General features: G+C 36.4%; 1 protein-coding gene across 3 annotated transcripts in view; it reads right to left on the bottom strand.

Moving 5' to 3' along the window:
- Positions 1 to 1103: 1103 nt before the first annotated feature.
- Positions 1104 to 16505, bottom strand: part of FAM133B (family with sequence similarity 133 member B) — a 29217-nt gene continuing 13815 nt past the window's right edge. The window contains exons 8-11 of one of the 3 annotated variants that reach the window (XM_054493855.2): positions 15648 to 15698; positions 9989 to 10081; positions 6190 to 6241; positions 1104 to 2442 (exon numbers count right to left, since the gene is read on the bottom strand). In XM_054493855.2, coding sequence (XP_054349830.1) covers positions 2414 to 2442; positions 6190 to 6241; positions 9989 to 10081; positions 15648 to 15698 — 225 coding nt within the window. In that variant the 3' untranslated portion in view covers positions 1104 to 2413. The remainder of the gene's footprint in view (positions 2443 to 6189; positions 6242 to 9988; positions 10082 to 15647; positions 15699 to 16505) is intronic. The other 2 variants (XM_054493853.2, XM_054493854.2) reach the window with 2 other exon arrangements.

The raw sequence follows: 16505 nt of genomic DNA, 5'->3' as shown, positions 1-16505 counted from the left end.
AATATTACTCTGTCAGCTAGGCGCAGTGGCTCATACCTGTAATCCTAGTACTTTGGGAGGCAGAGGTGGGTGGATCACTTGAGCCCAGGAGTTTGGGATCAGCCTGGGCAACATGGTGAAACCCCATCTCTACAAAAAATAAAAAAAATAAAAAACAGCCAGGCATGGTGATGTGTGCCTGAAGTCCCAGCTACTCAGGAGATTGAGGTGGGAGGATCACTTGAGCCTGGGAGGTCGAGGCTACAGTGAGCTGAAATCACACCACTGCACTCCAGCCCAGGAAAGAGAGTGAGACTCTGTTGCCAAAAAAATAAAAAAATAAAATAAAAAAATTACTCTGTCAAATTTTCTTTTCTTTCCATACTTCGTTAGGAGGCTGTTAAGGCTACCAACAGAGGACTAGAAAAAAGTGTTGCCCAGACAGTTAACACATTCTGGAAAGAATATAGTTTTTCACCAAATCACCTTCTTCCCCGTCTAATAAAATGAACAGTTGCTTCTAGTGGAATACAATCTTTATATACCTACTGGACTAGTCTGTAAACCTGCACTTCTGTGTCGTAACAAAAGTGATGACCATGTGATCTGATCAACTTATCTTCTGGCATTTTCATGAACAACAATTCTAGGAAACTTCCTTTTGGATGCAAAATGTCCCTTAAATTTTCTGTGTATTCAAAAGCATACAGATATCTTTTATTAGGAAATAGTATGCAGCTTTGAGTATAAGAAACCAAGACATGTGTTTTTTTAATAGCTAAAAATTTAGGGATATGTCTTATCTATTTCCAGCTTAACATCTAGGAGTGTTTATCTTTGTAAGTTTACTTGCAGTCCAAAGGGAGCTGATAAGAACACAGCTATTTTTAAGTAAAATAGCTATTTATTCAGCCTGTTGTCATGCCAACATGTTCTGTGCATATACCACTATAATTAGCACACCCTTTGTAACAGGCAAAATTGTACATCAAGTTGTATGTCATGTTACCTGATTATATAAAAATGTAAAATGAAAATGAATTATCAATTCCTTTTAACATTCCTAGTAAACAATTCAGCAGTAGACATGAGGCACAAAATCTTAGTAAAATATGACACAGGGAGAGCAATAATGTAACTCTTATTTAAACTTAACTTGTCATAATTTGTTATTAATATACAAAGACAACAAACTTTTAAAACATTACATTTACTAAGATTCTGGCAATAAGACACAGCATACCAGGCTTGCCACTCAACTTGTTATTGTAAGTCTCAGCTTCAATATGAAGCCGTTTTTTTTTTTTTTTTTAATCAAAACCCTGCTTTTTACATGCTAAATATCTTGGCAAGTAGGCCATTAAACATAGTAATGAACTTAAGACAGCAAGAGTGAGGAGTTAACAAAAGCTAAACATTGCAGCCTAAACAAAATTCATACAAAAAACTATCACTGGTTACATAAAATTTTCCTGACTGGTTAAAACTTAATATAAAACATGCATTTTAGAATCTTTAGCTATCAAGTTCAAAAAGTACCAGTGTCTATTTAAAATAATTCCTCTCCCAAGCCAAAGTGTAGTCAAAATTAATTCAAATGACATAACACATTCTAATGCTAAAAAATATTCATTATTACTGAAGTGGAGGTAAATCCCAGAGCTTTTGGGGCTTTCTCATGCTGCAAATGGCTGTTTCTCTGGTTCACTCAAAGCAGCATATGACAGCATCCAAAGATGACACTAAGCTCAGTAAAGGGCAAGACTGCTGGTAGCCAGCTCTGACCTCCCCGTGAAGCATGGCTACTGTGTCCATAATACAGGATGTGTGAGGATCAAAGGCACACTATTCTGCTAGCTAAAGAGATAGCAAACCACCCCCCCCCAACCCTAAAAGCTCCTTCCCCAGGTAAATAAAAGTATACGAGGGGAAAAAATTAAAATACACTTATCTACAGAGTAAGGGTTTTGAAATATTAATGTAATCCCTCCTTCAAAAATTTTAACTAGAGTCATCTGGTCATTTCTGATTACATCTTAAAGACATATCCAGATTCAATTTCTGTTGGTTTATCCTTAGACGCTTCTAGTCAAAAGTATTAATTTTATTCCCAAATATCTTAACCACTAGTACGACTGCAGTGTATTATCTCCCAGAGTTATCAAGCACTGGAAGAGAAAAAAATAGATGTTCAAGCAGCAGGCAACATTTATGGCCCTTTCACACAGTGGCATCTGAGTGGCTACTGAATAGTCCAGGAATAATTCTAAAAACAAGAAAATTCATGCATTTTAGTAAATATGTTGCAGTTTTCACAGTTGAAATTTCCTCAGACATTGCACTTTCTTTATAAGGGAATCCTGATTTTTCTTAATGTTATGGTGAGTCAGGACTTGAACTAGCAGCCTTCTTTTTCTTCTTCTTACTGTGTTTCTTATGCTTCTTTTTCTTTTTTGTTTTTTCCTGTAAAGACAATTCCATGTTAGACATTACTATATAAAAATATGCAAATTAAAAGCATCTTTACCATGCTTCTTCTAAGCTACTACATAATTCCAAACAATTCACACAACCAAGAAAACTACTCAAAACATTCCTCGAAAAGTCTCAACAACCAGTATCATATGAGGACTAAAACAGTTCTTGTTGATTTTCAAAAAGATAGGGAGAAACTCTTAAGTCATTAGCACATTAACATAACTTCTAACAAAATTTCCTGTAGGAAATAAATTCAACTGAATCATGCTACCAATCACTATATTTCATGCTATATAACTTCTAAAGGTAAAGTAATTGCAGTTACTGGAATGGAGTAACCAAAGAAAAACATAACTGTTTTTCTAAAATAGTTTTCAGACAGAACAGAGATATTAAATTTGCTAGTTTTAAGTAAATAGGTACACAGGTATTGTGTACTGCTCAGACTGGCAGCACTACTTGAAGTTGTCATTAATTATTAAATTATTAAATTAAAATCAACTAATTAGTACAAAGTATCAATGTATAGTTAAAAAGTCCACTTTGTTAAGCAAAACAGATGTCTGATTTTTAGAAGAAAATGCCACTAACACCTGGTAAAAGTAGTTAAACTATGAGTGGATTGAAGGGAGCTGGAGTTTTGCTGAAGTCTGACCCTCCTATTTCTGTTACAGAAGGCAGAACTTTTAGAAACACAGATACTTGGAAAGGTGGTACCAAATGAGAGACTGCTGCTAGTGTATTGATATTCAAGAGAAGAAAATGAAAAGCAAGAAAGGAGAAGAGACCTATAAGGATGGTAACAGCAGAGTTTCCTATCCATTTCCTATCTATCAGCACTATCTACTCTCCCCTCTCTCAAAGGCCTCTACCACTCTGTGGCACTAAGCTAATTTTCATCATTCTTTTCTCACTTCATGTTTGAAGTACATAGGGAATGTTACAGAGTCCAAAATCTTATAATTTGGGCTTTTAAAACTAAGTTTTGGGTATAGGTTGCTTTTTCATAAAAGGACAGCTGAGCACTATCTTCTAAAAATCATTTTCTTCTTAGCTTCCATGACACCTCTCTGCTGGTTTTCTTCTATCACAAAGACCTCTTCATTTCCTTTGCTGGCTCTTCTTCCTCTGGCTGGCTTTTCTGGGGCTTCCTTCCATTGTTTACCACATACTCTCCCAGTCACATGCTTTACATTCCACTTAAAACCAATGATGCCCAAATCTTTATATGCAGTCCTACTCTTTGACCTCAGGACTATAAGTGCCTCGTTAACAGCTCTACCTGGGATGTCTCGTAGGCATATCTGAAATTACCACAACAAAATGCTTCATTTTTCTCTCCAAATCTTCAGCCATCTTAGTAACTGGCACTACTTATCTGTCATTTTGCTTAGGTCAAAGAATCTAAGCTATCTTTGATTCTGCTCTTTGCTTTAACTCCAATGTCCACATGCAAAGCACCAAGCAAGTCTTACCATCTAAGTTCAAAATGTATTTCAAATCCATCCTTGCCAGTCCAACTCCATTACTATCACTGCTGTACAAACATCATTCCTCACTTGTGCCCACTTATCTCCTGTACCAAAGCATTTACAAAATGTAAAATATTTAGGTCACCTCTTTGTTTAAAACCCTCAGAACAGCTTCTTATAACATTCTGATGAAAACACACTCTGCTGTGTAATTTAAGTAAGCCTCTGCTTACTTTCTACCCTCATTGTATGGCATTCCTCTTTCCCCACCACGCATCAAGCCACTTACCTTTTCTTAGTCCCTCAAATATATCAAGCTTATTCTCACTATAGGTCTCTAAGAGCTCTTCCCTCTGCCTAGGATATTCTTTCCTTTGATATTCACATGGTTGGCTCTTTCTTGTAAATCAGATTTCAGCTTAATTTCACTTCCTCAGCGAGGATTTCATGAGCCTGTCCCCACAGTATCTCTCTCACGTATCATATTCTTCTATCTCATACTCCACTATACTCTTAAGACTTAGAAAAGTGCCTGCATAGAGATGCTTCATACATACACACTAGCTGAAAGCATGAAACAGTGAAAGTATGCAAATACTTATTTGGTTATGTCTTAATTAATTAATCCGAACCACAGACCAAAGCTATCTTCACCCAAACTACTTTCACATTCAGAAAAAACAAACAAACAAACAAAAAAACTTATTTGTCATCATAGGCTTGGAGCACATAAAATGTTATTTCTGAATCATTACTAGGGGAGCCTTCCTATCAGAGAAGATACCTTGTTTTGAGAGTCAGGGAAATTCTGGGGAAGGGGTTACTCAAACCTACAAATGATGATGTTTTCATTTTTATTTCACCTTTCCCTAAGAAAATGCCTTCAAAGGTCATAGCTCACATTTATACTGAGGGCCCCTAAATTACTTTGCTGATATTGTTTGCATTACTCTTTGAAAATAATCTCTGTTAACCATTTTCTCTTGGTTGATCTGCTTCTTGTTTGGAAACTACTTCTATTTTCCTTAATTCGCCTCTTCTTTCTCTTTTCTTCTCAATTTGCATTAATAGCAGAGTTTGGCTTTAAAAGCTATCAAAAGAATCTTTATTAATGAGTCATTTATGTTGTCCTATTCTTATTTTTTCATTGCAGCTAGTGCTTGGAGAGGCTTTTTCTGCTATTACCAGATTTGGCTGATTTGGAAGTAACTATTATCAAAGATAACGGATATCACCATACTTTGGTCTCTCATATTTCATATTGTAGCTTAAGGAAGTCAAACAGAAATTTGAGCTTATATTTCTTCTTTTTTTTTTTTTTTGAGATGGAGTCTTGCCCTGTTGCTGAGGCTGGAGTGCAGTGGGGCGATCTCAGCTCACTGCGACCTCTGCCGCCCGGGTTCAAGCAATTCTCCTGCCTCAGCCTCCCGAGTAGCTGGATTACAGGCGCCCACCACCACACCCGGCTAATTTTTGTATTTTTTTTTTTTTTTTTAGTAGAGACAGGGTTTCACCATGTTGGACAGGCTGGTCTTGAACTCCTGACCTTGCAATCCACCCGTCTCGGCCTCCCAAAGTGCTGGGATTACAGGCATGAGCCACTGTGCTCCGCCTGAGCTTATATATACATATATATATATATATATATATATATACACGTATATATATATATATATATATATACGTGTATATATATATATATATATATATATATATATTTTTTTTTTTTTTTGAGACGTAGTCGCACTCTGTCGCCCAGGCTGGAGTGCAATGGCGCAATCTCGGCTCACTGCAAGCTCTGCCTCCCGGGTTCACGCCGTTCTCCTGCCTCAGCCTCCCGAGTAGCTGGGATTACAGGTGCCCGCCACCACGCCCAGCTAATTTTTTGTATTTTTAGTAGAGACGGGGTTTCACCGTGTTAGCCAGGATGGTCTCGATCTCCTGACCTCATGATCCACCTGCCTCAGCCTCCCAAAGTGCTGGGATTACAGGCGTGAGCCACAGCGCCCAGCCCTGAGCTTATATTTCTAACAGTAAAATACTGAAATGGAAACAGAACATGCTTGCTACCAGGGTATTTTTTATTTTTCCTGAACCATTTTGACTTTCTCCTATCCATTAAGTGAAGCTGCTGAACACACCACACCTTTCCCAACAAATACTTATTTGGTCCCAGTAAATCCAATCAAGCTTTACCATGACTCATTTTATATTAAACTAAAACACCTATGCTATTGTCTGTAAAAACGTTAAGAGATACTTGCTGTTGCTTTTTCTCGCTCTTCACTGCTTTTCTTCTTTTTTGCTCGCACCTAGAAAGTTTAAATTTTTGTGGAGAACAGAAGACAAACATGTAATTTGTACTCAAGGCATTTTTCTTTCATTCTGTATCTTGCATCTTCAAAATTTAAATGTAAAAAACATTTTGACAATCACAGGACATTTAAAATAACTCCTGTTATATCTCAATGAGGTTTCAATAAAAAACATGAAGGACAATTAAGATGTAAAATCTCTAGACAGCTTCTCTTACATTCCTTTCAGCACCTAAAAAAATGTGGTACAGTGGAATAAAACATCAGCTTTAGGCCGAGTGCGGTGGCTCTTGCCTGTAATCTCAGCATTTTGGGAGGCCAAGGCGGGAGGCTTGCTTGAGCCCAGGAGTTCAAGGCCAGCCTGAGCAACATAGTGAGAGCCCCCCCATCTCTACCAAGAAAAAAAAAAAGAAAAAGAAAAAATAGCTGGGCACAGTAGCATGTGCCTGTAGTCCCAGCTAACTGGAAGGTTGAGGTGGGAGGATCACCTGAGCCCAGGAGGTTGAGGCTGCAGTGAGCCCTGTTTGCACCACTGCACTCCAGCCTGGATGACAGACTGCTACCTTGTCTCAAAACAGGCAAACAAAACATCAGCTCTGAAATGAGATAGATTCCAAGGTCTGAATCCTATCTTACTCTCAACATCTGTAAAATGGAGATAATAGCCACCCTCAAGGGGAAGTGCCTAAAATACAGCAGGTATTTCTCTCACTCTGTGGTGCTCAACAAATGGTGGCACTATATTCAGTGTAGTTAGTATAAGCCAATAGGTTAAAATTCTAAGTAAGAATTATCATCCCATTTATATTTTATTTCAATCTTTTTGAGTGTGGTACACTGGATTTAAATTAAACTGAGGCCGGGAGCAGTGGTTTGTGCCTGTGATCCCAGCGCTTTGATAGGCCAAGGTGGGAGAATTGCTTGAGGCCAGGAGTTCAAGACCAGCCTGGGTAACCTAGTTAAGACTTCACCTCTACAAAAAAATTTTTGTTAAAAATTAGTGGGGTGTGGTGGCATGTGACTATAGTCCTAGCTACTTGGAAGGGTGAGGTGGAAAATCACTTGAGCCCAGGAGTTCCAGGCTGCAGTGATCTATGACTGCACCGTTGCCCTCCAGCCTGGGTGAAAGAGCAAGAAGCTGCCTCTAAAAAAATAGGAATAAATAAGCTGAAAGTTGCCAAAGCTTTCATAAACTTTCGTATTACATGTTAAGTCCAAATGTGAGATATTTCATATTAAACTTGCTACCATGTAGCAGACAAACATAATACAATACTAATACATTACATACAAAACAATATTTATAACTGTGCCTAATGTTGAATTGTGTGGTTTTGCTAAGTGACTACAATATTAAATACATGACAAATACATAAAAATGCAATTAACAATGAAAGGAAGTATAAGGACTAAAAAACATACAACACATTAAGCATTAGAGATCACAAGCTCACAACAGAGATCACTAACTCACTAGCTCTCTTTACCGAGCACCTAGGAAACAATATTTTTATTGTTATTCTTGTTATTACAATGACTAAGGGTGACAGCAGATGTCCTACATCTGTATTTAGCCAGGCACAGATAAGGGATGCTGTCACGCCATGTCCTGAACAGCCCTGTACATCCTCCGCGACTTTTGAATAGCCTGCTAAACATTCATGTGATGAATCTGTTTACAATACAGAAACTAAATTTTTTTTTTTTTTTTTGACAAAGTCTCGCTCTGTTGCCCAGGACGGAGTGCAGTGGTGTGATCTCGGCTCACTGCAGCCTCCGCCTTCCTTGTTCAAGCGATTTTCCTGCCTCAGCCTCCTGAGTAGCTGGGATTGCGGGTCTGTGCCACCATGTCTGCTAATTTTTGTATTTTTAGCAGAGACAGGGTTTTGCCATGCTGGCCAGGCTGGTCTTTAACTCCTGACCTCAGGTGATCCATCTGCTTTGGCCTCCTAAAGTGCTGGGATACAGGCATGAGCCACCACACCCGGCCCAGAAACTAAATTTTAAAAAATAATATATATATATATTTTTAAAGAGATAGGGTTTCGCTATGTTGCCCAAGCTGGTCATAACTCCTGGTCTGAACTGATTCTCCTGCCACAGCCTCCCAAATTGCTGAGATTACAGATGCCAGAAGAGGCTGAGCCACTGCACCAAGCCTCTTGTGCAGGATTTTAAGATATACTGTAATGCCACCATATGGTTTTTGAAGGGCATATGTAATGTATACCTGCTACAGCCTGCATTTTGTTTTTTCTTAAGATTCTATGTCTTCTGGTGTTACCGCATTGACTGATTGATTGAGATGGAGTTTCACTCTTGTTGCCCAGGCTGGAGTGTGATGGCGCAATCTTGGCTCACTGCAACCTCCGCCTCCCGGGTTCAAGTGATTCTCCTGCCTCAGCCTCCCGAGTAGCTGGGATTACAGGCACCTGCCACCACGCCTGGCTAATTTTTTTTTTTTTTTTAGCAGAGATGGAGTTTCACCATGTTGGCCAGGCTGGTCTGGAACTCCTGATCTCAGGTGATCCACCCGCCTCAGCCTCCCAAAGTGCTGGGATTATAAGTACGAGCCACTGTGCCTGGCCTGGTGTTAATCACATTCAGGCATTTACAATGAAATACAATTTCATAAAATTGCACATTATCATTATTATTTTTTTAGAGATGGGGTCTTGCTATGTCACCTGGGCTAGAGTGCAGTGGCTATTCACAGGTGGGATCAGAGTGCACTGCAGCCTCAAACTCCGGGGCTCAAGCAACCTTCTTGCCTCAGCATTAGCTTTCATTTCAGGAGCAACTACAAGACATTGCTATAAAATGGGGGCAATAGGTCTTACAGGACTGAGTGCCACTGTTGCAGACCAAGAACGATGAAATCAGAAAGGAGAGAGGCACAAACAAACAAAAATGCAAGACTCAGGGAATGGGGAGATGAGGAATACAGTAGACAGAGATAGAGCTGGGCAGGACTGATACAGGAGGCGGCTAATACGGAAACGACTAAGGAATCATGAAAACCAGCTCTTGTTGCAATCTGCTACCACTCCTTGTAAGCAACGGTAAGATCCTCAACTCTTTTAGATTATACTATTGGGGGTTAAATATGTTGATCGCTAAAGAAAGCTACAGTTTTAAAAATAAATGATTCTAGGGCAAACTTGGCTTAGATTTTACTGTAACACCAAGAATTATGCAAACTTTAGCCACCATTTACTCTGTCTCAGGTATGATGCAATGCCTTTCGTAATTTATCATCTCATTTAGTTCTCACAACAAAGTAATATGATATGTTTCCTGCCAACATTTCTTCACTTCATCACCTTTCTACTCCCCGAAAAGTAGCTCAAAACACAGCTAAATAATGTCAACTAAACTGAGATAGTATATGCAATGTTCTATTTTAACAATGTAAGAGAATGTTGGGTTTCAACATGCTGTATGTTACACAGCTTCTTTCGTGTAATAAGAATGGCAGCACAATAAAAAGAAAATATTAGAAGACTAAAAATATCTCAGATTGGAAAGGTATGTAGAAATACCGTTAATTATAAAAAATAATAGATAATTATCTTCTGGAAAAAAGCAAAACTCATTCTGAAATGAAATAACTTTCATTTTGTTTTTTTCATACTAGAAAGGTGAATAAGTTAAATATGAAGTATTTCTTTTTCTAAGTCATATTTATTAAATCAATAACTAAGCATTTTAAAATAGAGAAAATGGATTTGATCATATACTTACCTCCTCAATATACTCTGATTCTGACAAGGACTCAGATGATAAAGGTTTATCTTCAGAATACATCTTTCTCTTTTTGCTGAGTCCTTTAATATCCTATGAAAAATAAATAGATTTATCTTGACTCAGAAAGATATACTTTGTCACACACATTTTATGTTTCTAAGTTCTATTTAATTCTTCTAATTATTACAATTACCCATTTTTATTTTAGAATGTCTAAAAAGTGTAACATTTACCAGTATTTAAGTCTTTAATTCCACTAAAGCAATATTAAATATATTGAAAAGACATAACTACATATCCATTTAGATGTAATATCCACCTTATTTTCTTAAATTACACAGAATAGACTTTAAACAGTCATATGAAACATGCAGATGATGTAAGATTTGGTTCCTTTGTATTCTAATTCTTTTGTTTCTACCAAGGATTGGATTAGACAGGCCTAGTACTGCAGAAAAGAAAATAAATGGGTAATTATTTGCAATGATCTAAAAGAATCTCTATGTAGTAATTCCTTTAGTGCATTTAAAGTGTTAAATGTAAATATATGTTTAAAAAAATCTTAACCTCTAAGTATTTTTAATGTTGAAAAAGTGAGTAACTCTGGAGAAGGAGAGGGGACTGAGATTGGGAGTAGTACTTAGGGGCTTAAATATATATTTGAAGAAATAAAAAAAAATTATGACAACACCCAAAGCAAGTATAACAAAATGTTAAGATTTATTCGAGCTGCATAGTGGATATGCTGGTTATCATTTTATTATTTTTCATAGAACTGTTCTGTATATCTGAAGTAGTTCATAACAAAAACAAAACTACCCAATGGAAAAAATGTTCACCACCTAATCTTACATAAAAAATTCAGGATGTATGTATAACTTTTTATATAGCATGAGTCTAATTTTGAAGACAAACAAAAATGCAGAAAATAAACTAACAGTGATGATCTCTCTGTGGGCTAGATTATAGGAGACTTCCTTTTGTTTTTGCAAACAGCATTGTTATTTTGGCTGAAATGTGAAATGTTAATTGTAAGAAAATGGACTCAAATCCCACTACCAGAAATTAAACACCATTAAGATTTTTGGAAACATCTTTCTACGTGTATGTTTACAATATTACACAAATGCTTGCCGTCTGGAACCTGCTCTTCTCACCCAATAGTATCTTTCCATGCCAACTACATCATTTATGGCTGCATTTAACATTCACTAAAATGCCAGAATTTACTTAACCCATCTCCTTCTGGAGGACAGGAATATGGATTCTTTGCTATTAAAAACAAAGTTGAAATAGAATGAAGTGTATGTGAGTGCAAACTCTTTAATAATGATGACTAAATCAAAGACCAACGTAGCCTTCACACACATGATAATCTTTTTCTCCCACCATGTCCAAAATTGTCTGTCACCCATTTATGAATCACACTTTACCAAGAAGCCTCCCTCTCAGGCTCTTTATCAATCGTATCAGAGAATACAGTTTGTGTTTTCTTTTACAATTGCCTAAATGTATATTTGCCAATTTGTCTGTGGGTGTGGTATTTTTTCCTTATCAAAGATCATTAATTTTTTGTGTTATATATTCTTAGAAGTTTTTCTTAGTCTGTTCATTGTATTTAAACTTTGTTCACAGTTTAACTTTTGTAATCAGTTTTTGCCATTCAGAATTTGAAATATATGGTCAAAAGTTTCTGAGTTTTGAGGCATAAGCCTTCCCCACCCCAGTATTGTAATATTCACCCTTTCTCTAGTTGCATTTTCATACATTTAAATCTCTGAGCTGTCTGGGATGTATTTGGCTTTATGTAGTGGCCAGCTTTATATTTTCCAAATGATTAGTCATTTTGTTCCAAGAAATGCCATCTTTATCATATTATTACATTCCACAGATTCTCGAATTTTCACCTGGACTCTACACTGTCCCATTGTTTTGTCTATTCCTGTACTAGTACTGCACTGTGTTAATTAAAACATTCTTATAATGTTTTAATATCCAGTATGGCAAGTTATACCCAGTAACATGTTATGACTCCCCATTTATTCAATCTTCATATATGTCTCTGAATAGACTTGTATAGTTTTCTTCAAATAAGTACTGTTTACTTCTTTAAAATTTTCCTGTAGATTTTTTGGTTACTACTATAAATGGGATATTTTCTACCACTGTATTTTCTAATTGAGTATTTTATTATCAGCACTTTCAGAACAATTTTAAATAATAAAGGGGCTAAAAACAATGATTATGTGACTTAAAATTAAAGCCTTTATATAATTATAATAGACATAAAAACAAAGTAAAGAGACGCCATGGACCAGAAAATGTTGTTTCTTTCCAACAGAAAAATGGGCAAAGACTATGAAAAGCAATGCAAAGAAAATGAAATATGAATGGCTAATAAGCAAGTTAAGAAGCTCAACCATTTGTATACATTAAATTTGCAATAATGACATCTCCCTGGGTTGACAAGTGTGTGAAACAGGGTATTTTTATACACTAGCAAGAATGCAAAATAACAAGCACTTGGGCAAGCAAAATGTTCACAAATTAAATGTGTATGCACATCCTAGAACTTAGAAATTACAGTCCAAAGTATCCTTTAGAAAATTAACAGTAAACTGGCCGGGCGCGGCGGCTCACGCCTGTAATCCCAGCACTTTGGGAGGCTGAGGTGGGCGGATCACGAGGTCAAGAGTTCCAGACCAGCCTGACCAACATGGTGAAACCCTGTCTCTACTGAAAATACAAAAAAGTAGCTGGGCGTGGTGGTGCAAGCCTGTAATCCCAGCTATTCAGGAGGCTGAGGCAGGAGAATTGCTTGAACCCGGGAAGTGGAGGTTGCAGTGAGCCAAGGTTGCACCATTGCACTCCAGCCTGGGCAACAGGGCAAAACTCCATCTCGGAAAACAAAACAAAAAAACAAAAAACAGTAACTGTGGAAAAGAAGAAATGGGTAAGAAATATCCACAGCAGCACTGTTTGTATTACTGAAAAATTAAAACAATCTAGATGTTCATAAAAAGGAGAATGGAGAAATAATTGTGGTGGATTAATTAGTAGAATACCATAAGCAAAAGAAGCAAACTTGAAAGTATCAGTAAGATGTCAATAGTAATGCTGAATGAAAAGAAACAAGTTTCAGAAGGAAACACAATGATACCATTTTGATAATACACAATATCTTCCCATTCCAGTAGGTATAACTAATTAAAAAAAAAAGAAACTCAATATTCTGTTATTTATGAACACATACTAATATAATAAAAGTGTATAAATGTGGATAGGAAAGACATACACTAGTTTCAGGATCAGCTACCTCAAAGGACGAAATGATAGTTTGGGGATTTTTTTTTTTTTTTTTTTTTAGAGATAGGGGTCTTACTCTGTCATCCAAGCTGGAGTGCACTGGCATGATCATAACTCACTGTAACCTCCAATTTCTGGGCTTAAGTGATCCTCCCACTTTAGTCTCGGGAGAAACTAGGACTACCACACCTGGCTAATTTGTTTTCTTCATGTAGAGATGGCCTCTCACTATGTTGCCCAGGCTGGTCTCGAACTCCTGGCCTTAAGTGATCCTTCTGCCTCAGCCTCCCAAAGTGTTCGGATTATAAGCATGAGCCATTGCATCCAGTCTTTTTTTTCTTCTTCTTTTTTTTTTTTTTTTTTTTACATAAAACAAGACCTGAAGCCAATGTAAATCATTTATTAATTCTAGCTGGTAAACATATTAATATTTGCTGATTATATGTGTGTATATTACTCTGTATCTAATATTTTAAGTACTTAAAAACTGCAGTTCAGTTTTAATATTTCATGTTTCTATGTTACCAGATTTAATTTCACATATATATATATTTTTTTAAATATGAGGGTAACCACTTATTTTATAATCGTTCTGAAAGTCAGGAACTAATGCTGAATTACATCACATCCTTCTGGCAACTACTGAAATAATCACATAGTTTCTTTCCTTGATCAGTTAATATGGCAAATTATATTAAATTATCCTTGAATTCTTGGAATTGGTCATTACAGTTTCTTTAAGTGTCTTTTTAAATTAAATTTTTTTTTTTTAAATTTAGATGCAGGGTCTCTCTCTCTCTCCCAGGATAAAGTGTAGTGGCATGACCTTGTGGGCTCAGTCTCCCAAGGAGCTAGGGCTACAGGCATATGCCATCACGCCTGGTTAATTTTTAAAATTAATTAAAAAAATTTAAAATTAATTCTTATTTGCAAATTGTTATGTAAACCACTCCTAGGCATATACCCAAGAGAAATGAAAACATGCATCCATACAAAAACTTGTGTTTATAAATGTCCATAGCATCATTATAACAGCCAAAAGGTAGAAACAAAACCAAACGTCCATCAACAAATGAATGGATAGCGAAATCAGCCACACACACACACACGGAATATTACTTAGCCATACAAAAAACCAAAGTACTGATACATGCTACAACTTGGATGAAATTTGAAAATACTATGCCAGCTGAAAGACACAAAAGGTCGCATATTGTATGACTGCTTTTATATGATAAATCCAGAATAGGCAAATCCATAGTCAGAATGCCCATTAGAGGTTACCAGAAAATGAGGGAGTGGTGGTGATTATTTAATGGATATGCAGTGTTTTTATGGGCTGATGAAAGTTTTGAAACGAGAGTGAGATGGTGGTTGCACAACACTGTAAATACATTAATACTGAATTTTAGCTTTAAAATATGGTATATACCATTGTGTACCATGGTTTATTAAATGAAACTGAAACTGAATTTCAGTTTCCTTTTCTATCATTAAAAAAATATATAAATTCTGAGCAAAAACTAGTGACACTGGTCTGTAGTTTTATTACTGCCCTTTTTAGGTTTTTTTTTTATTTTTAATAACCAGAATAACAATTTTAAATGTAAACCAGAAATTAAGGTAGGCATAAATTCTGCTTTAACTATATAGGTAAGTTATAAATGAAGGTAAAACATCTATTTACAATAGTAAGAAGATTTTTCAATATTTATCTATGGTATATTCAATTTGAAAGAGAAATTAATGTTCTTTAATTGGAAGGGCCTTCTTCAAAATGATTTAAGAAATCAAAGGAAATAGGCTGGGCACGGAGAGGCCGAGGCAGGCGCATCACCTGAGGTCAGGGTTTTGAGAGCAGCCTGGCCAACATGGCGAAACCATCTCTACTAAAAATACAAAAATCAGCTGGGTGTGGTGACACACACCTGTAGTCCCAGCTACAGGGAGGCTGAGGCAGGAGAATTACTTGAACCCAGGAGGTAGAGGTTGCAGTGAGCTGAGATGGCACCACTGTACTCCAGCCTGGGTGACAAAGCGAGACTCCATCTCAAAAGAAAAAGAAAAAAAGAAATCAAAGGAAATGTTTAATCTGCTAATCTGCATTATTTTGTATTTTTAATCTGAGATAATCCATTAATCTATACAAATTCAAACTCTTGGCCTAGAATACTCTTTTGATCCTTTATCTTCAATAATGAATCCAAATTAAAAATTGCTTTAAATTGAAACAAAATATTACAAAAACAAAATAAATACATCTCTTAAAAAGAAGTACACATTATTCTTATTTAAGTCAATTAAGTATTATATGACAGACTATCTTAAGGCAATGTAAAAGTATAGTTACCTTTTCTTTCTCAGTTCCATCTTTTGACTTCTTTTTCTTTTTTAAACTATCCTAAACAAAGAAATATATGTATCAATTTTAAATGCTAAGGACACAGCATTATAGAACAAGGACAAAAATACCCAAAAAGTGATTTGCTCTATGACTGAAAAAAGGCTACTCCACTCCCAGTATATTATTCCGAAAATTTAAGAGATATATATGTTATGTATACATTTGCTTGTAAGCAAACACGCTTCTTTATCTGGCTGTATACCAAATTTACTCTTAAAATGATAAGTACTGTCTGTAATACCCACACAGCTTATTTTAAAATAGGACTTCGTGCCATTGCCTGTGTTTGCTTATGGTGGTCACATGCACTGGAGTTGTATTCTAATTTGAGGAGGCAACAATTTCTGCTTTTGAATCCTTTGAGTTCTAGCTATTAATCTTCCTAAGCCTAGTTTCCTTATCCACTTTATCCATAAAGCGGATTACCAAATTACTTCCTAAAGTTGTTGAGATTAAATGAGTTAATAAATTAAGTGCTTAGAATTGTGCCTAACAGATAGTAGGCATTCAGTAAATGTTAGCTATCATTATCATGAGACTAGCTCTTCTGCTTTAAAAGACAAAGAGAAAACCAACATTTACTGAGTACTTTCTAGATGCTAGGTATTTTGCCAGAAGATCTCTCACGGGGGCAAGCAGCTATCTGTTATAAATGCAGACAGCTGCTTTGGTTTCCTGAGACTCTAGTACAGTGTTTGTCAAATTGTGGTCCATACACACCCCAGTATCAGAATCACACAGGGCATCTGTTAAAGACGTAGGTTTCCAAGCCTAATCAGATACTAAATCAGACTCTGGAGGCAG

The sequence above is a fragment of the Pongo pygmaeus genome, chromosome 6, assembly GCF_028885625.2.
Source record: "Pongo pygmaeus isolate AG05252 chromosome 6, NHGRI_mPonPyg2-v2.0_pri, whole genome shotgun sequence".
In the NCBI taxonomy this organism is placed as follows: domain Eukaryota; kingdom Metazoa; phylum Chordata; class Mammalia; order Primates; family Hominidae; genus Pongo; species Pongo pygmaeus.
Note: the sequence above shows the minus strand (reverse complement) of the source record. Positions and strands in the feature narration are given on the sequence as shown.